This window comes from Rosa rugosa, chromosome 1, assembly GCF_958449725.1.
Source record: "Rosa rugosa chromosome 1, drRosRugo1.1, whole genome shotgun sequence".
Lineage (NCBI taxonomy): Eukaryota > Viridiplantae > Streptophyta > Magnoliopsida > Rosales > Rosaceae > Rosa > Rosa rugosa.
Genome location: NC_084820.1, coordinates 26633545 through 26656754, shown reverse-complemented (window position 1 = coordinate 26656754; position 23210 = coordinate 26633545). Strand labels below are relative to the sequence as shown.

At 38.5% G+C, this 23210-nt stretch overlaps 3 protein-coding genes across 4 annotated transcripts; 1 reads left to right on the top strand and 2 right to left on the bottom strand.

Annotated features, from left to right (window-relative positions):
• Positions 1 to 4650: 4650 nt before the first annotated feature.
• Positions 4651 to 9851, bottom strand: LOC133724453 (probable serine/threonine-protein kinase At1g54610). Of its 2 annotated transcripts, none has more exons than XM_062151201.1 (7): positions 9149 to 9851; positions 8493 to 8777; positions 7792 to 8109; positions 7236 to 7457; positions 6528 to 6622; positions 5976 to 6066; positions 4651 to 5295 (listed from the first exon to the last, which is right to left on the bottom strand). In XM_062151201.1, the coding sequence occupies exons 1-7, from the start codon at positions 9518 to 9520 to the stop codon at positions 4921 to 4923; spliced, it is 1758 nt and encodes a 585-aa protein (XP_062007185.1). In that variant the 5' UTR covers positions 9521 to 9851; the 3' UTR covers positions 4651 to 4920. The 2 variants fall into 2 exon arrangements, with proteins under 2 accessions (XP_062007185.1, XP_062007184.1); XM_062151200.1 differs by having other exon boundaries at positions 5976 to 6069; positions 9149 to 9789.
• A 653-nt stretch (positions 9852 to 10504) lies between these two features.
• LOC133724454 (uncharacterized) lies at positions 10505 to 15331 on the bottom strand. Its single transcript, XM_062151202.1, has 8 exons — positions 15228 to 15331; positions 14083 to 14240; positions 13580 to 13800; positions 13231 to 13469; positions 12895 to 13123; positions 11998 to 12510; positions 11129 to 11248; positions 10505 to 11034 (listed from the first exon to the last, which is right to left on the bottom strand). Exons 2-8 carry the CDS (start codon positions 14207 to 14209, stop codon positions 10942 to 10944), a joined length of 1542 nt encoding a protein of 513 aa, XP_062007186.1. The 5' UTR covers positions 14210 to 14240; positions 15228 to 15331; the 3' UTR covers positions 10505 to 10941.
• Positions 15332 to 21381: 6050 nt separating this feature from the next.
• LOC133725310 (uncharacterized) lies at positions 21382 to 22770 on the top strand. Its single transcript, XM_062152520.1, has one exon. The coding sequence runs from the start codon at positions 21382 to 21384 to the stop codon at positions 22768 to 22770; it is 1389 nt and encodes a 462-aa protein (XP_062008504.1).
• Positions 22771 to 23210: the final 440 nt, after the last annotated feature.

Sequence of the window (23210 nt, the reverse complement as noted above, 5' to 3'; positions counted from 1 at the left end):
GGGCTTTTGTGTTATTGTGTATAAATTGAGGTTTGGGGGAGACTGGAGAGAGGGACTGAGGGAGATAGAGAAAGAGAGACTGAGAGACTGAGAGAGAGAGAGAGAACCCGGTGCCCGGTGGTTAGTTGAGGAGTGAGGCCTGAGGATCTTGATTCTTGATCTGTTAATCATGGTCGGATTGGTCGCCTGGTCGGTCATGGTGGATGGATCACAGTCAGTCACTCAGTCGGTGCCTTGGTGGATGGATAGACCGATAAAGTGATGCACTGATGTGGTGATGTTTTTTATGTTAGAATTACCAACTGATGTGGTGATGTTTTTGATGTGGTGATGTTTTTTATGTTAGAATTACCGACTGATGTTTACTATGTTGTGATTATTTTTTATTTAAAGATGTGCATTTTGTGTTGCAGATTGGAGAATTTTGAGTTTTGGTGATAGTGATTGGGTTTATGCACAATACTGAGATTGCTGTTGATGTCATTTCCATCTGGTTAGTGTTACTAATTTTATATTCTTTAGCCTGTCTTATTTAATTAATGAGTGTTCCTTTCACAAACCCATTAGAATTATATATTTTTGAACCAAACCAAACATCAATTTCATTCATACTCAAGCCAGAATGGCACGGATACATACCTTCCCTTGCCATACCAAGGACAAGTTTAGGACGTGGTATGCTAGCACAACCCATTAGACAACCAGCGCTCACTTATTTAGCGAGCCTATGAACTATGAACAGTCATAGTAAATAGGCACAAAAAAAAAAGTGCATAGGTCCCTGAAAATACAAGGAATTTGTTGTAATTAGACGAACTAAAAACATAGGGATGGGCTTAGAGCAAAACCCTAGCCCATCAAATTTTTGTCCCAAGGAGCTCCAATAGCAGGCCTACTGAAGCCCAACAGGCCACGATTGGCCCAGACCATACTTCCATCTCCAAACCCGTGCAACAAGCATAGGAGTCCTCAGCCACCACCATGCCCACGCCCGCTCCGGCAGGATTTCGGCAATCCCGATGCAAACACCGCCACAGAACCCCGCCACGACCCATCGCTCCACGATTCCACGCCGCCGCCGAAGTCGAGACCGCCACGACCCAGCGCTCCTCAACAGCTGCAACGCCGTCGATCTGCAAACCGAGATCCACCATAACTACACCGCACGCATCCCAGAGAAATTCCGTCGATCATGAGCCAAAAACCACCTGCAAAGACCTTCGAGCAAACCCACACCAGAGCCTCCGGGATGTTAGCCATCAGGTCCAGTCCGGCAGTAGATCACGCGTCATTGGTGAGGCCAAAAGGCCATCCCGAATGCCATAGCCGCCGCCGGACGAGAGAAAATCTTTGTTGAGCCGCCGCCGACCTTTTTCTCTCTCTCTCAGAGCTCTTATCTAATTATTTTTTTTTGACTAAAAAATTATTAGATTAGAATTATATATATGTTAAGGAGGCACATATTAAATCCATTAGACATTAAAGTCTGCTGCTAGTTAGTAACTAATAATAATGTATAATTAGTTGTAGTTGCGTTATGTCTGAAATGTATGTGTGTGTGTGTGTGTGTGTGTATATATATATATATATATATAATTCTAATGGTGGTATCTATATAATATATTATAGGTATTGAATATAATGACGGATCACCGGAAACCCAAGAGGTACAAAAATCTTTTGTCATGGTATCTACAAAAATTTGCTAATAACATTGATAATGATTCTGTAATTACTGAGTTTGAAGTGAGTAGATCTCGGAGGGTACGATTTAGTTAGTTTATTGTTGTTTTACAACAAATGTATACTTGTAGTTTTTAATTTACGGGGTTTGATTTTATGTCCCCTCCGTTGTATGTTTTGATCCAAAATAATAAAGGCGTGAGGATGAGCCTCCCACTGGGTTCCAAACCTCAAAAAAAAAAAAAAAAAAAATATTGTGCCCTTCTAATTAGCCTAGACAGGAATTTGATCCTGGTTCTGCCACTGCATAGGCCCAAGACCCACGACCGAAGTTGGTGATGCCAATGATCCAGAATGAGAGAGAGAGTTAAGGGAGAAGACAGAGAGAATAGTGCGTCTGTGCATGAAGAGAAGAGCGGCATGTCTTCTCACAATAGGCTAGGGTTTTCATGGCTGTGTGTAATTTCTTCAATGAAGATATAAGTTGGAATTTTGAAAGAATCATTCATCTACATTGACCACCGGTACAATGAATATCGCTGCTTCTACTTCAAAAAAGAGGTTAGGCCTAGCTTCTGTTTTTCAAAAGAAAAAGCCCCTACTTCTCGAAAAAGCAGGTTGAGGGGCAATTTACCAAACACCAAAAAGGCTGGTGCTTATAAGTGGAGGAGCTAAAAAGGCCCCCAAACACAGACATCCAACTTATTTTCCGACTCCGGCCGGTTGGTTCTTTACCCCACTAGGGCACAGCCTCACTTCTTTGGTCGCCCTACCACCACTAATTGATACCCAAATGACTAATCACTAGTGGCTTCCTAATTCTATTGAACAGCTAGAAAATCCACCACTACATATATTGTGGTCCACTTGTGCCGGCCTCTCGGCTCTCGCTCTCGTGAATCATGATATATCCCAATTAGCAAAGCATAGTGTACCTAATCCTCAACAATATATGGTGTCACCAAGCTTCTCCACTAAGAAAATTTTGTTTCTTTGTTGCTAGTAACTTTGGCAATTGTTTGATTCCTTAATCTGGGAAGAGCAAAAGCTCTTGATATTACTCTTATCTAAGGAAATGTGACGAAAGGTGGGAGGAACTAACAATGTTGTTACTGTCTATCGACGTAGCAACAAAATTCTAAGCAAAGATGCCTTAAACACAACATACTAGGTAACAGAGTAGCTTAGTTCTTAACACCACCAGAGACTAAAGTGAACCATGTCAAATTTATAATTCCAGAGCTAATACATTTCAATTACGACTAAAGCTACAAACGGGTATGTCACTCTCTACTGTTATGCTCATTGCTCGTAACATAACATCGCATATTCCTTCCATATAATATCTAAGCACTATTGTCCGCACACGAGTCCCATTAATAAATCGAATGATTTATTCTATCATCAAAAACTAAGGCGTGTCATGATAGCCCATGCACATCGCACTAAGTTGATTGCTTTACTATATATCATATATAATCACTGGTGCTACTTTCTCACCCTCTCATATATTTGCAACTCATGAGAGCTGGTCTACTCTTGTAACTGCAAGGCATCTCTACCTCCTTGTCCTTTGAGCTGAGAATTCAGATATGGAGAAGAGCAAATCATTTTCTGGGTACTACGCAACTGCATATACAGAGGCGAGGTTCGGGTTTGAGGATCGACCGAAATCTTACAGCTTCAATGGTCCGGTGAGCAAGGTAGAAGGGCCATCTTCAGCATCAGGGTCTGGTAATAGTAATCCAGAGCTGGAGAGAAGGAAGAGGGTGGCAAACTATAACATGTATACCATGGAAGGTAAGTTCAAGTCGTCGCTGCGCAACAGTTTCAAATGGATCAAAGGCAAGTTTGTTGACAACTTCTATGACGAGTAGTACTATTACTGGTGGTGAACTAAACAGTAAACAAAGTATCAAAACTCTCTCTCTCTTTTTTACCTGTACATAGTTTGTTTACTACGAGCATAAAACTACTGCATGTGTTTCAAGACCTTAGTTGATTCTAATGATTTTCTAAGGCTTGGATCCGTTGACATGTATATGTATAAGAAGGTTTTGAATGCTTTCGATCGAGTTTGATTCAACAGTCCTTTGCATGTGTGGAGCTGATCTTGCCAAATGAGCATGCTTACCTTTTACTTTTTATTTTCTTCTAAGGATTGTATCGGTGTCGGATTTGATGTTTTGGCTGGACTTAATCCAGCTGTCAACATCTGTTGCAGCATGAGTTTCCACTAGCTAGAGATGCTCTTAAAAGTAAATAAGATAAGATATTTTAGGACTCCAAATTCCGCTGTATCTGTATCTTAATATGAACTTATGAAGATAGAGAAACAGAGACATTGTTTCATCAGATCCCAGATTAGGCTAGTACTAGCTAGAACAATTTGGATGTTGCTTTGGATCTCTGAACAAGCAACTTTCCACTTGCAAGTTGAGGAGGTTCAAAGTTGCTCGTTGATATATAATGATTCATGGAAATCGGGATGTTCCGTTGCAAATTCAAACTTATCTCAGATATCCTCCTCTTTCTGCAATGATTTCTACATTCCATTGTTCAACATTATCTATATTATTATGAGGCTAATTTTGCAGCAGCTTCTGCACAGCTAAGTTTTGAAAACAAAATTTTTAGCACACGTGTGGTCTGTGTTTTGTTATATAAACAAGAAATTTGTGTTGTTTCAACTTTATAGAAATTATAAGAAGAATCTAAGAACAGCAAGGTATAGAATACAACAAGACTGGGATTCATAACTTGAGAGGACAGATAAACAAATATCTGGTGTGTGGAGTAATGCTAAAATTTGAGTGGAAAGGCATGATAATTTCATAATGAACATTGTCTTCCGTCGAAATTCTTCAGCAGCTCCTTACATACATGATTCTAGCCCTTCGGCCTAGCACTGAAATCCAAGCAGCATCAAATCTAGCACAAGCATACGTAAAGATCTATTGCAATGTGTTAGCAAATCATGTCTATTGTCCAATGAATCATTACACAACTACTTTTTCTGTCATCTTACTATTCAGTGCAAAACCAACTTCTTTTATTTTATGGAGAATTTTCCATAGGTAATCTGTGAACAAAAAAAGTTTACAGAGACAGAATTATTGTTTATAGCACAAACTCATGTAAGGGAAATTTGAGACCAAAAAACTGGGAAAAAGAATTATAAGTTTCTAACCCAGAAGGGGTAGAAAGCTTGAGCTGATAAAGATATGTTCTGATTGCCTATACTTTGTCGAATCCAAACATCTTCTCAGGATCAAAATTTCGGAAGTCTAGCGTTGAATGAGATCTCCGGTATGTACCGCCTTCAGTGTGGTTGACGATATCTTTTATAGAGGCCTGTAAGAGAGTAAAGTTGTTGATGTTTTTGAGAGCATCAGGATTAATGTTCTTGAGAGCATTGGGATGACCCTCGGTGCTTGGAAATCTTTTTTGATGCGAGCGGATTATTGGGGAAAGAGATGCATTCAAGTTCTCGTGTATGGAGGGTCTAAAACAGGAGGAAGCGCTGCTGCTTACACTAGTGTTGCCCATATCTTGGCTATATATGCTTCCCATTTCTTGGCTGTGTGTACTTCCAGTTTCCGCATTCTTTTCCTGAATAAAGTAGAAAAAGCCAGGATATAATTCTACAAATGAACTATATCAAGTAATGGTGTAGTCATTTCATATATACAAACTGAAAGCATGATAGTTTTAAACCAAGTCTGAGTCATCAAAGAAAAAAAAAAAAAGGTGAAAGAATGTACCCTAGTCAAAAAATATTTTCCATTTCTCACTTTATTCCAAGTTATTAGAGAAGCGATATCAGTCACAATACAAGGTGAATCTTAGACGAAAGACTGCACTTGGGTTAAATGGCTAGTCATTGTCAATTTTTACAATGTGTTGTTTCTTTAAAGACAGAATCCATTCCCACTACTGTTAGTTCTTTTGTCCTGAATAATTTACTTGGAACTGCTTCCTGAGGAAGCACCTAATCCAGAAAGCAATGCGAGCAAGTGCTCCTAGAACCCCAAAAGAACATTGTTTTTCTACCAAACACAATAATAAGCAAGTTTGATCGATTATTTGAAAGTACATTTGGAACTACCACCACACTGTGAAAGAAGCCCTTATTGTGTGACGTACTACTTGAATCAATGTTCTCATTTTTTTACTAAAGCACATTTTTCGCCCATGAAACTTCTGAAGTACATGATACTATCCCAAATGAAACATATATTGACTCAAATAAAAAGTCTGCTTTAAGGAACTTGTCCGTGTGCAAAACTTACCTCATTCAAAGATCCAAATTCTCCTCTTCCCTGGACCCTTCTTTGATGAAAATCACGGTTTGTTTGAGACCATTGCCTTACTTTGTAGACCCTCCTTGCATCAGATGAAAAACCACAATTAGGTAATTCATATTTAGGGTGTTTAGACCTCCACTGAACTGTTAATGTGCATTTTATCTATACATTAGATGTTAGTTAAATCAAATAAGGTTTTGACAGCATTTACTCTAAATTAAACCAACTGTAAACAAAACAGCAGATCTGAAATTGAACATGGGGACAAAAATGCAATTCAAAAACCTCATGAATTAGAAAACATCTGATCAAGAGTATTGGAGTGAAAGTTTTTTAGATTTCCTTGTGTTATGCAAAAGTAGTACCACATTTTAGAGTTAAATAAAAAAAATAAAACAACAGAAATATTAATTTTTCATCCAGGCAAGTTCAAATGCATGTCCACATAAACTACATCTAGGTGTCCTTTTAATATAGTTTGTATAATATCAATCAAAATAATGAAAGTAGATTGTTGGTAGTAATTTAATAGCATACTTCTTCCGATCCTTTCTTTGAGCCGGATCATCCTCCTCTTTATACAGCACTGGTAGAGCTGAAAGGTCACACGCCGATGGACTTGAACTAAAGAACTGAAGGCAGAAAATGAAATTAGAATCTGTAGATAACATGTTGAACAGATGTAGATCAAACAATCAAAAAGAACATACTGAAATAGTTCACCAAAACATTAAGCTTTTCTTCATTCATTTTTCTCTTAGATCAACCAAATTTCAACTTATAGGTCAAATGGTATGTACTTGAGAGATGAGATTGTACTTGAAAACTTCAAAGTCATAAACTAAAGCAGTAATAACATGGCACATTCAATTAATGTCCCATGAGAAAAAGATGTTAGCAGTTGCTAAAACAGATCAAAAATAGATAACACAAAAGTTGATAATGTTCATCCCTACCCTTTCACTTCTATATAACAATGCTAGTGATCAATCACAGTACAAAACAATAAATACTCTCTATGTTAATTCATTGACCACGAACTCTTAGTCAATTCAGAATCAAATTCATGATTAATGAATTGTAAAAAGGATTCAACGTACAACTGCAACTCTGACTATTTTAACTATTGATATCTTTTTTGCCTCATGTTCTTTATGACGATGTTCAGTTCAATCAAATAGAACAGAAAACTAAAAATTGGTAGAGAAAATTGACTCCAGAAAGAAAAAGCTCATTGGTACTCACTCCGCTCTGGAGACCAGAAGCAGCACTGCCACGAGATGTCGGGTCAAGAGCAAGAAGAGTGATCAACAGACCAAATGATGGCATCGAGAAGTCCCTGAAGAATTCTTCAAAACTAGGTTTGTAATGATGTGGGGGTCGGAAGCTTGTTGGTAACTTCATTTTCTTCCAGTAATCATCTGAGGGGGAACCACAAAGCTTGAAGATTCTATGAAGTTGCTCAACCTGAATACACAGATGCATAAGAGAATAAGAGAATAAAAAGTGCCAGTAATAAGATGAAAGCGAATGTTCTAGTAATTTCAGCTCCCATCATAGAAGGGATTTTCATATTGAAATTTGAGAAAGAGATGAAAAGGCAAAACCAACTATTTCTCATACGAGGACAATACATACAAAGAACTCAATATTGTTTTAATATCATCAGATAGGATATTCGATTGTGTAAATAACTCATTTGAGAAAACTGTAAAGCTGACTTGGTTTCCCACAAAAATCCTAATGAACAAATGATTCGAGTTCCTAGTGTAAGAGCATAACTAGCATCAAAGCGTTTTACCTCAGTCCTCCCAGGCATAATTGGCCTTCCTACAAACATTTCTCCCAGTAGACATCCTGCACTCCAAAGATCAATACCAACTCCGTAATCTGTAGAGCCTAACAAGAGCTCTGGGGCTCTATACCAGAGAGTCACAACTCGGCTCGTAAGAGGACGTTTTTGTTTGGGAGGGAAGAAGTTCGCTAGCCCAAAATCTGCAATTTTGAGCATCCCATTCTTGTCTATTAGCAAGTTTGAAGGTTTAATGTCTCTGTGTAGAATTCCTTTCTCATGGCAGTGCTGGAGACCAGAAAGCAGTTGCTGCATATAGCACTTTACCTGCAAAAAAAAAAAATAATAATAATAATAATAATAAACTCCAAGTCATTCCAAACAAACCTCTACCTAGTGGAGAAACAGTTATGAACTTAGGAACTGATGAAGTTAGTTTGCAACAATTAGAAGCCCGTGCCAATTACGCAAATAAATGAAACTATTTTACAACATTTCCACCGAAAAAAGAGTAGTCATCATCATCATCATTTTCAACCTTTTCTATTCAAAATCAATAGTCGAACTGTCCCTTCCTTATCACCACCTATTCCTGATTGGTTGAGGAACTCCACACTTTTCCCAAAGACAATATTTCATGAATATTGACTCCATGAGTATGAGCCAATAACTACATATAACTGTAAGGATGAAGAAGGGAAAATGCCAACCTGTGGTTCAGTGAGCCTCTCTTCAGGACGTGAGATTATTTTAGTCAGGTCATATTGCATGAATTCAAGGACCAAATATAGACTATATTGCATCCTTGACGTGGCTAGTCCTTCAAGCTTGATGACATTGGGATGATCTAGCCTCCGTAATATCATTATCTCCCTCGCCATAAACTTGATACTCTCTGGCTCTGATGTGTCAAACCGGACCTTTTTCAAAGCAACAATCTTTTTGGTGTCTCTATCACGAGCTTTGTACACATTGCTGTAGGTTCCTTGGCCTACCTGCACAAACCAGAAATAGATTCAGGCCTAGTCATACTCTTGCCCTCCAGGAAAACCAAGTAAGGAAAATGAATATGTGGCACCAATTCTTTACCTACCCCACCTGACCTCTTCTAACTGAGTTTGAAAATTGAATGTATATCACTTCAATTTCATAATGATATAGCAAATAACATCACATGATAAGAACAATGGCAACTCATTCTAGCTCGCTCACACCTTATTCACTAAGACAATTTGACAAGAAACAAAGCTATCAACTTTTTCTAGAACAGATGTAACATTGGCAAAATGGGATATTGCTGAATCTGCATTTATATACTGAAATGATATGTAATAGAAATGAGTATAACATACTGAGTACAAATTACCTTAGCAAGCTTGTCATATGAATCAGCACTCTTCGGAACCAAGCCATCCAAAACATCTCGAGGCACATTATCAACAAGCCACTTTGGCCAGCCATCCACAATTTCATCATCATCTCCTCCAGTCTGCGTCACTGTAAGCCTTCCTGAAACATTGCCTCTCTCTGTCTCTCTACTAACCACACCCTTCCCACCTCCTCCTCCACTATCAACCTTAACCTCGGCATTAACCCTCACCGGCGCCTTTCCCGGGGCTTTCAGGGCAAAGGGTTTCCCTTCCCCACCTCCCTTGACATACCCATGATCAACTTTCAACTTGTCGAGGCCATGAGGTCCATGAGTTGGGGAGTTGGTCTTGGTCTGAATACACCCCATTAAACCTCAGAAGCAGGGATTAGTCTCCGACTGAGTGTTTGACGGTAGCACCTAGGTGACATAGTAATCATGAAAGTGGATAAAAACATTGGGAATGTAGGGATAGGTGGTGGCAAAGTTTGATTGAACCTGCCGTCCCTTGGCCGGCAGTGCTTGGATTTATGCCAAAGGAGAAGGGTGTCATTGATCATTGTTTGGCTCCGCTTACTCCGCCATGAGAATTTGGGGAATAAGACTTGAAAATGGTCTTTAGGGTTGGATAATTTTCTTTTTCCCTTCTCCATTTTCAACGACTTGGACTGCTCTCAAAGAGAGTGGTAGAATGAGAAAAATGAAAGGGAGATTGTGATGGGAAGTTGGAATGCTCTATTTGGTGGGTAAATGGATCATTGGGATGTAGAGTTTCACAGCGTACAACAGTTGCCACCTGCCAGCAGCCAGCAGGCCACTCTCCCACATTGTAATTGGCGCAATCATAAAAAAAAACTTCGAAAATCTAGGGAATCCACGGTATTGTATACTTTGGGTTAGTTTTCGGTGAATTCATGAATCTGATGATAGAATATTTCGGGATATGTCAAACTTCGGAGTACTACCAAATGTTTCCTCAAAAAACAATATATTATCAAGACTTTTATAATAACGTTTTCGTTTTTGAAGTTTCGGTTACACTCGTAAACAAAAGGATAGTCTTTAACCCGTTATTTTTGTTCATGACTTTTTTTTGTGTACTCACGAGTACGTGGGAACTGACAGAAAATGAGACAAATAGTTCATTCTGACCTACAAAATCGACAAAGGTCCTTTCATGCTAATTTGGCACAACTAGAGTTTAACTGCATTTTTATAAATTGCAACTCCATATTTCCTACCATATCTAAATTCCATTTAGAAAGGTACAATAATAACCTGTACAGCACCAACTCCAATTCCAGGAGTCACCTCTTCAACTATTAAATAGAGAATGAACTAACACAGTTAAACAGAGTACCAACCTTGGGATTCTAGAAGCTAGCCTACCTATCTAAAAGAAGAGTATAAGGCAGACACTATACAGAAATATTTTTCTCTACATATGTTGGTCTTAGTTGAAGAAAGATGCTGCAAGATTCAAAATATTGCATAGTGGAAAGTATTGCGAATCAATCCATGTCCATGCTTCAATTCAAAACAGTAGATAGAACATATTTGATATGACTAGAAGCCATGCGTTTGAAATGGACTTGACATAACTATATGCAATGAATCATTAGGAATTTGACTGCTTTCTTATTCTTCTATTCAAGTCTTGACATATATGGGTTTGCATAGCATCTTTTTCTTTATCCTTTTCAGAAGTCTAAACAAGCACTTTAACCTCATGATGTCATTAATCCCTTGATTTGGAATCTCCATCAAAAGGGTCCCTTAGTCTCCAACTGCTACTTAACAAATCCGCTGATGCTTGTACTCTCTGCATTACAGAGCTTCTGGGAGACAGGCAGGCCAAGATCAAAGGGCCCCAAAGAGTCGGTCTGTGGCGCAGCAGCAAAAAGAAAAGATTAGCTTATATTTTTCTTTGTAAAGTTGTACATCATGGTATATCACTTCAATAAGAAATTCAATTACCCATTTGATGCCTGATAGCCCAAGGCTCCGTTCATCATTGTTCAAATATGAACAATTCATCCGTTCTGTATTAGATACTTGCCGAGCATGGTCTTTTGGAAGCTCAGCTACTCTATTACCCTGAAAATAGACATCAGATATGAGTTGAAATTGACAGCTCTAGAACAGCCACAACTTTATGCTGTTTCAAGTGTATAGTCTTATGACTAGGGATTTCAACAGATGTTTAAGAATAAAAATAGCCTCATGTTTGATCATACGCAAGAGACTAAAGAATGTAGTCTAATTATTTTAATTAAACCAAGGTTGGAAAGGTCTACCAAACGGAATTGCTTAATATATCAATTGCTAAAATAAACCAGAAGACATCCCTCAAAAGGTTCACAAACATGCAAGGCATTTTCTTACTCCATTAAAACCTAAATGTTGCTATTCCACCACACATCACCTTGACACCTAATTTAACCAACCTAAATGTTGCTATTCCACCACACATCCTCATTTAACCAAGAAATCAATGTTAAATAGTTGCTACGTCCTTAATACTTCAACAGATTTGGAAATTTCAAGTTTCAACTTTTCAATACCTTAAGCATTCTCCGCAGCTAATTTTGAGGTTATCAATCAAAACAATTGGTGGCTGATGTGAAATCCAAGTTTAAACATTAGAATTTATCATATCAAATTAATCCATGTAGTACTCAAATCATGTATAGATGATATAAAAATACACATTACGTTTTATGTGGCAAGATTTCTGTAAAGTAGACTGAAAGGTAATGGATTTCAAACCCTAGTAGATTGAAGCAACATACATTTATGCACAGTCGCAGTAAAAGAAACAAATAAGCAAACAGAATTACACAAACCTTGGCTGGAAGAGGAAACTTGAACAGTTTGAAACCAGAGTTCTGGCTCAAACCTCCACAACTTCCTCCGATACCCAGAACATCTTTTCCCAGAGAAAACTTTTGAGAGGGAAATGCATGACAGGTTTCTTCAGCATCCAAAATTGATAAGCAAGAATCATGAGCAGATGGCCTTGAACCTTGCAGATTATCAGAAATTGAATGAGCTGGCTGCAAGCTTGGATTGCTCATAGTTGATTGCGCACCAAAACGATTGATTTTTCCCTGTAAGGATACTTCAGACAGGATGCCGCCAATGCTTATAGATGGACAATCAGCCCACAACTCAAATGATTTTGAATCACTCTTTATGCCCACAGGATGTGGGGTTTTAGCCTTCTCTCTCTGTTTTTTATTTCCATTATTGCACTTAGCCTGTAAGGATGCTTCAGAAAGGAGGCCTCCAATGCTTATGTCAGTAACAGTATCAACAACCAGTGCATGTTTACCATCCACCCGCCTCTGGCCATCACTCTAAATACAATAAAACAGAACTTCAAAATATCAGTAAAATCAGTGAAAATACATGTTGCATCTAAACCTAATGTGTGCAATGCAGATAGCCAGTTAAAAGTCCTCTACAGGATACACAACAAGTTTCCTTATCTGCTTAAAGATTTTCAAAGGAAGGATGTGAAAAGCTTGTGTGAGAAATCCAACATTTCTTCATGTCTATATAGACTTCCCAGTTAATGCAATTTCAACTCAAAAAAGTCATACTCACCATAAGTAAGTGCTTCAGAAAATTCAGGTATTCACATTAATAAATGCAAAAGGTTACTTGGGTGATGATGGAGGTGCTTGTGAGCATTATGATGAAGGAATCACTCAAGAGAGAGAAGCAGAAGAAAACTTTACCAAAAGATCAGCATCTACATTAGAAATCTTCTCAGCATTTGAATCTGTCCTTTCATTTATTGATTCCATATATTTGCTTGTTAACACAGTGTGGTTCTCTACTTCATATGCATTCTCTGCAGGGGTGCTAGTAGCTCTCTGTATGCTTTCAGATTGCAAGTCAACCTTGTCATAAGCTGATGTAGAAGGCTTCTCAGAGGTTTTAGGTTCATTAGAGAACCAACCATACCTGGAAAATTATATCGAGTCAGATACAATATAACAAGTTACACAATCCCTATTTTCAGCTCAAATTACACAATCCTTTTGAGCAAGAGAAATGAATAAGATTTATACCTTAAGCGAAAAATTTCAGGGCTTTCAATAGCTGCATAGACATCTCCTGCACTGGTTTCAGCATCATTCAACGTCCATCTTCTGTTACTAGATACACTGTCCTGTATCCTGTATGGGAAGAGAACCGGCTCACCAACAGCAGCGCTTGAACTGCCCCATTTGCTAATAAGGTGCTTTAGAACAGAAGAAATCTTCTTCCGTGCTCTAAGAGTGAGTTCCAAATACGGATGAAATCCATCCTAAAGTGGAATAAAACAAAACGAAACTTAAAATTAAAGTGACAAGATTTTTATGCTTTCAAATAAATAATACTGTTCTCATTTCCAAAGCTTCATCATTCAAGAATTACCTTTTCCAATCCTATTCGAATGCCTTCATTTACAGGAAAAAGCTGCAATTTGATCTTTGAATGAGGAAGAAGTGGTTTCCCTCCATTAATGCCATAAAAAGGCCGCTTCTTTGTTGGTTCTGAACACTGTACATCATCAGAAATCTCCAAATCCAATCCTTTAGCTGCATTGCAAGGTGATACATGCTCATCTTTTTCATTGAAGAAGTCGTCACCTTTCCCTATGGAAAATAAGGTGAAATAAGCAAAACAGAATTCCCAAATTAGCTGCAGTTTCAATGCACATGTCTTTGATATGTTTCTCCATGTGCAAACTTTTAAATAAGGAAAGCATGGAAAAATGAACATTTTACTGCAAACGAACTTTGTCTAGAATTATCAAATTCAACAATATTAGCAAATCCTGTTCATGCAAATGCATACAAAAACTAACGGTTAATGTAAGGTTCAAGTTTGACAGTATTCAAGCATACTACTAAGGACAAGATTTTTTTTTTTTTTACCTGGTTCTCTATGACAGTGCTGTGTAGTTCTGCTTGTAGATTTTTGTTCCCCCATGCCACCTTTACTTGCTCTGCCCTTTATAGGAACCTTGATCACTTTTGAGTTTCTCTGTCTAGGAGCTTTCATGTTGTTTCAGCTCTCCAGTACTTTTTAGCCGCTGTCACACAAATTTGTCATCTTCCAATTAAGAAAAACAATGATGAATTGGCAGGCTTCAACATCATTTTCAAAAAAAATCTAGCTTCTAAGTTATTTGCAATTATGTTCAAAGGCAATATTAATTTAACCAACTGGTGTAAGCACAAGAATTTACATAGTTTATCAATTTATTAGTATTCCCATTAGTCTATTCACCCTTTCCTTTTGTATCATATCAAAGCATACATTGTTTGAATAGCATGAAAGTTGCACTGCCCTTTCTCACATATTTGCTCCAAAAGTCTAAGCACAAAACAAAGTCTTTCATGTGAAACACAGATATCCACATAACAAAACTTAAAACACCAAAAAGAAAAGGAAAAAAAAAACCCAATTATAATACTGCGGAAGAAATCATGTTATCCACCCAAAGATCAAATCAACAATCCAAGTTTGAAAATTGATGAATTCTCCAAACCAAAGAAAAAAGCTACACCGATCCCTAAGAAGCCCCTAATAAAGTAAACGGGATGTCCCTCTTACTCAGTGAGATATAAATTCTGAAGATCTAACAGCTAAGCTAGCGAATCACAATCCTATTCCTAGTTCCATGTACAAATGGCTCTCACCGCAGTCATTTGATTCAAGCATCGGCTAGCAATTGCATGTATATGTGTGCAAAATTGAGACCAAAACACCAGTAATTCCAGAATCTAGGGTTTTGAGCACAAAACACTCGGATACAAATGAGATTAATTCCGACGATTTAGTATGAAATATTTAGCCCCAAATTTCACACAATAGAAAACCGAATCGTAAACGAGAACACTCAAATCCAATACATATTTAATTACATCTATATAGCTGGTAAATCTTAGGCCCAATGATTTCACTAAATTGCAGAAAAACAAGGAAGAATTAAAGAGTAGTCAATTGAAATTGAAACAAAGCGAAGGACTTTCTGGATATTAAAACCAAATCGTACTGGTTACCGAAGCCTTCATACCTTATTAGATTGAACCCAAGCGAAGAGAGTGAAAGAGAGAGAGACCCCAAAACGTTGGGCGCGAATGAGTTTGGGTTTTTGAGTTGGAGACCTATTGCCGCCTTAAACCCGAAATTATTTATTTACGAGTATTTAACTATTTATACCCTATTTATAGGGTTTTTGTCCATTTACCCCATTTCTAGGGATTTTTTTCCCACTAACCCCATTAAGTTTTTTTAATTCTCTCTTACCCAATACACTCTAAGGGAGTCTTCCCTAATACCCCATTAAGATTTTTTTTTTGTTTTTAATTTTTTTTTAATACCATTCTACCCCTAACCCCTTTGTTACTTAGAGAGAGAGAGAGAGAGAGTGAAAATGGAAGAGAGAGAAACCATAGGAGACTTCGCCGGAGCCCGTCACCGGCCGCCGGAATCCGGTCACCGGCCGCCGGATTCCGGCTAACTTTCGCCGGATTCCGGTCAACTTTCACCGGATTCCGGTCAACGGTCGCCGGATTCCGGTCACCGGCTACCGCCCACCGGAATTTGCTGAAAATCTCACCGGAAAGTTTTTTTGCACCCAATAGACATCTATTGCCCCCTAATAGACGTCTATTGCCCCTAATAGGTGACTATTCAGCCATGTATTGCCCCCCAATAGATGACTATCAGCCATGTATTGCCCCCCAATAGACGTCTATTGCCCCCCAATAGAAAATTTGGTCTATTGCCCCCCAATAGACGTCTATTGGCCCCCAATAGACGATTATCAGCCATATATTGCCCCCCAATAGATGTCTATTGCCTCCCAATAGGACTTTCAGTAGCCAGAATAGGAACTAATCTTCCTAGATTTAGACAAATAAAACTTTTATTAAAGAAAAAAATGAGAATATTACATCAATTCAAAACGTCTATTACCCCCCAATAGACGCTTTAACAGACTTCTATTGGCCCAATAGAACTTTTTTTCCTTCATTTTTTCTTTCTTTCTAGGCCTTCTGCACCATTGTACGAAAAAAAAAACAGATAAATTGATTTGGGCACCCAGAGAAAAGCTCTGGGCACCCATGTCGTCTTCTCCATTTTTGTTGCAGTCGAAACTGTGCCAAACCTGCCAAATTGGACTCGAATATAAGGAACCAACCATGGAGATCCGAATTCCAACAAGGCGAAGCCCTGACCGGGTTGGGTCGGCATCGTCGTCTCCAGCATAAGAGTCGCTGGTGATGATTTTGTGGTGGTGGTCCTTCTTGCGGTCCTCGTCTCCATGGCCGGCATTGAGATTGTCGAAGAGGGAGCCGGTGCAGTTGACGGTGTCGCAGGCGGTGAAGCAGCAGCGGAGGCGCTCGAAGACGATGTCCATAACCGGCGCTCGGAGACGATCTCCAAAACTGGATCCGACGAAATCTCCTGGCCTCCACGACGACCCAATCCATTCCGGCGACGTTGCGAGCTTGGTGAGACCAGCGGCAGAATTTGAAAATGACGACGACGGTGAGAGAGAGCAGATCGGAGAGGGATGAGAGAGAGAGAAAGAGAGAGAGAGAGAGAGAGAGAGAGAGAGAGAGAGAGAGAGAGTCTGCAGATCGCAGAGGGATAGAGACAGAGGAGAGAAAATTGATGGCATATGGATGTAATTCATTAATTAGATGGAGGGTAAAATTGTTATTTTATTTCAAATTGGGTTAGTGGGAATAAAAATCTGTTACTGGGGTAAGTAGGATAATTTTTTCTCATTTTGGGGCTTTTGGTCAAGGACCCTTATTTATAAGCATCTCACACACGTCTTCGCACGTGTCGGAATTAAAAAAAGGGTTAATTACTTATCACTTTTTATCAACCAGTTTTTTTTTTTTTTTTTTTTCCTGAATCGAAGAAAAGAAAATTACAATGAAGAATCTCTTTCACAACTTATAGCTAGACGATCAAAGAAATGAGCATTATAAGCTGAAAGGGGTAGTAGGGAATGTCTCCAAGCATTGACAGTGGAATTGTGTCATGTATTAGCAACGGCATCAGCAAAGAAATTGGCTTCTCTCTTGATGTGTCTGATGCTTAAATTTAAGAGCTGATTTGATGACTAAACAATATGTTTAAGGATGAATTTGATCCGCCAAGGGGGAGAAATGGTTCCGAGGAAGCTATCAATTGTAAGCAAACTAGCATTGCTTATGGAACAAGACATTGATTAGAACTTGTATTCTGCATATACATTTCATATATATATATATATATGTAATTAATCTAAGTTTAGACTATAATATAAGCTGATGAAATATTTCATTTTGTGACAAGCTTATCTGATATTTGAATTTAAATTAAGTTGCAATTGAAAGAGCAGTTAAAGTATGATAAGCAGTTTCTTTATGGATGAAACTAATTTGCAAAGTTGCTATATATATGTCAGATTGGTCCCTTCTGATGCATGTGTGGTTCTTGTTTTAGTCTCATATACTAAGATAACATAAGGGTGAAATCAGGAGAAGGCTATCATGGACAATGGAAGTGCATCAAGTAAGATTTTGCATTAATGTTCTTGTGTTCTTGTTTTCTGGAAATTCAGGATTGATACAGCACTTTCAATCCTAATCATATAATTTACATTTTGTCGATTTGCAGTAATCTTAGTTACATGCATGTATTGATCTAGTATATGTTCTTAACTATATGTTTGTGATTCTTCAAGTTTGGTATTTCTATCAATTGGTATCAAAGCCACATATACATAGATCATTAGCATGTTAAATAGATTAACTGCATTGAAAGAATGTATTCTGGGAAATCAATAATTTTAATCTGCATTAAGACATGTTATGATTTTACATGTTTATGACTAAATGTCTTGATATATGCAATTAACATCAAATTCACATGATCATCACATACATATAATTATTCATATGTGATCAAATCTTTAAATGGAATTGACACATGAGCATGTTCATATAATTGCTGGTATAATGTCAAATATATTGTGTGCTGTCAAAGTGGCCATAATATAAACTGGAAGAGATTATTTGCATCAAACCTACATATATCTTAAATCCATGTATGCTGTCAAAATGGCTTCATGTAAATAAGATAAGAGATGCTGATATTTCATCACTGAAGATAACAGATTTAAGAAACTTAAAATAAATTTGTTGTTTATTTCCAAAGAAATGCAGTTTGAAATTTGGTTATTAAATCTGGTATGTGTATTGAGTAAATGGACATTTATATATCAATAGAGATGTGTAGACCATAAAGGTTGTCAGAGTCTTAAAATTGATGAGTTCATATTGCTGTATATGTACATTACATTCAAGTTCATGGGACATTCAATCAGTTCTAGTATTAAGTAGCACTAGATTAATCTGTTTGATCATTTCACATGCAGCTATGCACTTTCCAATGAACATCAATCAAATTGAGCTTTTGAATGACTCAAACTTTAAGAAATGGAAAGGAGACATAGAACTAAATCTGGGGATATTGGACTATAATCATATTTTAAAGGAGAATCCACCAGCTGCATTAACTGAAAGTTCTAGTAGAGATGCAAGGGAAAAACATGACAAGTGGTACAAGCATAACAAGATGGCATTGATCATGATCAAGAAAAGCATGCATGAGAATGTGAAGGGCAGTATACCTGATTCAGAATTTCCCAAGGAGTTCTTCAATTCTATTGTAGAGAAATTCAAAATTTCTGACAAAGCTGAAGTACAAAACCTTGTGAGGTCTCTTGCAAGAATGAAGTATAATGGCAAGACAAGTGTCAGGGAATATTTAATGAGAGGCTCAGACATTGCTACAAGGCTGAGAGCACTGAATATGGCAATTGATGATTCTTTTCTGGTGTATATGTTTCTAGACTCATTGCCAAATGAGTATATACCCAACTCAAGACATTGTACAAGACTCAGAAAGAGAAATGGAGTGTAAATGAGTTAATTTCACTGTGTGTGGAAATTGAGGATGAAATGAAGAAGCAAGAAGGAACTGATGTGGCTGTGAATCTCATGTCCAAAATCAAGTACAAGAAGAAATTTGGCAACAACAAGAACTTCAAACTTGGTACCACTGTAAGCACCTCTAAATCCATTGTGAAATCTGATCATGATAAAATGAATATTAGACCTGCAGGTGGCATAAAGTGTTTCTTTTGTAAGAAACCAGGTCACTTTAAGAAAGATTGTGAATGTTTCAAAGATTGGCTGAAAAAGAAAGGTAGTTTTTTGTCCAAATCTGTTTTCAGTTTTGAGTCAAATGATTATGTGCATGACAATTCTTGGTGGTTTGACACTGGTTCCCCTATTCATATTGTCAATTCATTACAGGGATTGTCAGAGATTTCAATCCCAAGAAAGAATGAGACAAGGGTGTGTACTGGGAGTGGCCAAAGGGTGGCTGTGAAGGCTGAGGAATTGTCAAACTCAAGTTTAGGAATAATTATGTATTAGTATTGAACAATGTCTATTGTATTCCAAGTATAAGTAGGAACTTGATTTTTGGATCTCAATTTGTAGCAAACAATGGCTTTAGCTTTTCTAGTAATAATAAAGTTATGAATTTCTATTATAAGTCAAAGTATTTTGGTGATGGAGAACTGCTTCCGCTTGGTAAAATCCTCTGTCTTTTCTTTCTTGTCCCTGGTTCAAATCTTCCCATCTCCTTTTACCTTTTTTTTTTAAGTAGATCGGTTATTAAAATAGCGCCTTGTCTATTACAAACTAACTAAAACCTCCTCCAAAACTTTGTTCCTATTCAAGTAAATCTAGAATATGGAACAAAAGTCCTGAACTAGTAGAGATGGCTGCACCTCATTCGCAACCCCCAAACTCCCCCAAATCGCATCCCCCAAATTCCCCCAAACCAACTTCCACCAAACCTAAACCTACCTTTGCATCCGTCCTTTTCAATGAGCCTCCTCTGTCCTTTTCAATTGACGACCTACCGACCCCTTTTCTGGAAGAGGGTTTGGTTTCAGTAAGAATCTCGGAGCCCTCCTTCCAACGAGGGCTAGAGAGTTGCAAAGCCAACCTGGTAGGTAGAGTACTCCTTTCCCCCAAACACGGTCCTCTGAAAACTCATGATCTTGCTACCCAATTGCGAGCTTCTTGGCCATCAATTGTCAATTGGACCATTGCTCCTCTCGGAAAGGGTTTCTTTATGTTGAGGTTCCAATCGGTTGAAGATATGCAACGCATCTGGTCCTTGGGTTCTGTCAATATTCACAACGGTATTCTCAGATTCATCAAATGGATGCCGAATTTTTCACCTGCTACATATCAAAACTCTTTTGCCCAAGTCTGGGTAAGGTTCTGGGACCTGAATGAAGCCTATTGGGATCAACAAACTCTGTTTGAAATTGCACGAGGTGTGGGGACTCCCATTAAACTAGACCCAAGAACTCGGGATCGTTCTATCGGACTATATGCAAGGGTGTTAATTGACGTGGATTTCTCCAGACCCCTTTTGACTCATCTACGTATCATCCGTGACCTTGGTGACACAATTGTCACTGGAGTAGATTATGAAACTGAACATGCCGTATGTTCATCTTGTGGGAATATTGGACATGCTGCTTTGAAATGCAGAGTTCTTAAGGCTAAGGTGCAACCCCATGCGTCTAGTGAGACTCAGTTCGCAGCGCCTTCGACCTTGAACCGGGGTAGATCATTATCTCGTTCCAGGCGACGCCGACGGTCGCGCAAGATTGAAAACCATGTTTCACCTAGTAAGCATCCAATTTTGGATGCTGGACCTTCTAAAAGTGCTACAGCTCTGGTTACTACGGTCCAAGATTTTACTGTGCCACTTCCTCAGGTTGCGTTAGAACCCTTAGTTGAAGCAATTTCAGACATACAAGGAGAACAAGATGCTTCTTCCTCTTTGTTGAGTGTTCCGCCGGGCTTTCAAAAATTGCAGCCTCAGTTGGAGGCAGTAGACTGCAATTCCATCTCCTCTTCAACCGGTACAAAAGCTATCGAGGAACTTCCTTATTCTATTGAAGATATTACAAATCTGGAAGATAAGGAAGAAGGAGAATTCACTCCAGTTGTTTCTAAGAAGACTAAAAAGCTTCAAAAACTCTCTGCAAAAGTGAAAGGCAAGCCCACTAATCGTAAACCTTCGACAGTACGTCTCGTCCTGAACAAGGGGGCCAAACACAAGCATCTTTGATGAATGTGTTATACTGGAATGCCTGTGGTCTTGCGAACGCAGACACACAACGGGCCTTAAAGAAGCTGGTACGTGAAAATAATCCTTTAGTTGTATGTCTTTCGGAACCTTTTGTATCACCTGATGCCATTCCATTTTCATTTTGGCGTACTTTAAATTTACACATGTTTGCTACTAATAACCGGGGTGAACAAGACCCCAATCTTTGGTTCCTTTGTCATGTAGATCTCAAGCCTATTCTTTTGTCCTCCACGGATCAACAAATTACTGTGTCATGTTCACTTGATGGAGTTCAATGTTGTATTACTGCAGTCTATGCAAAAACAACCATCAGGGGACGCCGTCAACTTTGGCATGACCTTAACATTATTCATTCCTCTCAGGCTCATAACCCTTGGTTGGTATTGGGTGACTTTAATTGTGTTCTTGGAGCACATGAGAAGCGAGGGGGAAACATTCCCAGTGCAACTGCCTGTAGAGAGTTCCAACAGATGTGCACTGCTTGTGAGCTCTTGAATATAGACACAAAAGGGCTATTTTTCACATGGTCTAATCGGAGAACAGATATTCGTCTAGATAGAGCCCTCGGTAATGCAGAATGGTTTGATGCTTGGAATAATTTTGAGTGCCGTTCTCTCACAAAAGCTTCATCTGATCATTGCCCTATAATGGTCTCTTGTTCTAGAATTCCTCACTTGGTGCGACCTCTCTTCAGATTTCAGAATATGTGGCTTCAACATCCAGACTTTCTCCATCTAGTTAGAGAATTTTGGGAGAACTCAACCTATCATGGGTGCCCAATGTTTATTTTGTCTGCCAAGCTTAGAGCCCTTAAAGTAGTATTGAGGCAATGGAATGCCTCCCATTTTGGAGATATTAACAACCGTGTGCATTTGGCAAAGGTAGAGCTAGATGGTATTCAGCAAGACATCTCTTCTTTAGGCCCATCAGAGGAACGTTATAGGCAAGAAGATAAGGCACATGCAGATTATCAATTGGCCCTTTCCATGCAAGATTCTTTTCTCCGTAGTAAGTCGCGTGTCCGTTGGCTTGTTGATGGGGACAGAAATACTTCATTTTTGCACAACATGGTGAAGATTCGGAAGGTTCATAGGTCAATGGCAACGATTAAAGTTGGCTCACAGGTTTTGCAATCTCATGACCAGATTGCTTCTCATGTAGTCCAACACTTCAGTTCATTGTTTACTAAAGATGAGAGTATTACGAACACAGGCTTGGTTGAGCGTGTTATTCCAGCATTGGTCACTGAGGAGGAAAACTTGATGCTTGCAGCAAGCCCTTCTATAGAGGAGATACGCGGGGCGGTTATGGGCATGGATGGTTTTAGTGCTCCAGGTCCAGATGGTTTTGGTGGTTCATTTTTTTAGCAAGGGCTAAATACTAGTTAGTACCCTGTGGTTTAGGTCCAAAATCAATTCAGTCCCTGGACTTCTAATTTCATCAAAAACACCCTTGCACTTTCAATTTTGATCTAATAGGTCCAATTCGTTAATATTCTTTCAAATAGTTGGATTATTTGTTGAAAAACTATTTATTTTTAATAGTATGACTCACTCCTAAATTGACAATGCAGACCACCTCAACACCACATCATAAAATATAGGCCATATATGATCCACATTAACAAGTTAAATAACTCAATTGTCGGAAAACTAACAAATTGGACATATTAGATCAAAATTGAAAGTGCAGGGGTGTTTTTGATGAAATTAGAAGTTCAGGGACTGAATTGATTTTGGACCTAAACCACAGGGTAGTAATTTGTATTTAGCCCATTTTTTTATGCTTGCTGGGACATAGTTGCTTC

What these genes read in the sequence shown, in the direction of transcription:
- LOC133724454 (XM_062151202.1), bottom strand. Translation starts at nt 14,209, where the DNA reads ATGAAAGCTCCTAGACAGAGAAACTCAAAAGTGATCAAGGTTCCTATA. An exon ending in ATGTAGATGCTGATCTTTTG is followed by an intron (nt 12,511 to 12,894) that starts GTAAAGTTTTCT and finishes TATTGTATTTAG; the next exon opens with AGTGATGGCCAGAGGCGGGT. An exon ending in AGTTTCCTCTTCCAGCCAAG is followed by an intron (nt 11,249 to 11,997) that starts GTTTGTGTAATT and finishes GTCTATTTTCAG; the next exon opens with GGTAATAGAGTAGCTGAGCT.
- LOC133724453 (XM_062151200.1), bottom strand. Translation starts at nt 9,520, where the DNA reads ATGGGGTGTATTCAGACCAAGACCAACTCCCCAACTCATGGACCTCAT. An exon ending in AGAGGCTCACTGAACCACAG is followed by an intron (nt 8,110 to 8,492) that starts GTTGGCATTTTC and finishes TTTTTTTTGCAG; the next exon opens with GTAAAGTGCTATATGCAGCA. An exon ending in AATTTGGATCTTTGAATGAG is followed by an intron (nt 5,296 to 5,975) that starts GTAAGTTTTGCA and finishes TACTTTATTCAG; the next exon opens with GAAAAGAATGCGGAAACTGG.
- LOC133725310 (XM_062152520.1), top strand. Translation starts at nt 21,382, where the DNA reads ATGAATGTGTTATACTGGAATGCCTGTGGTCTTGCGAACGCAGACACA.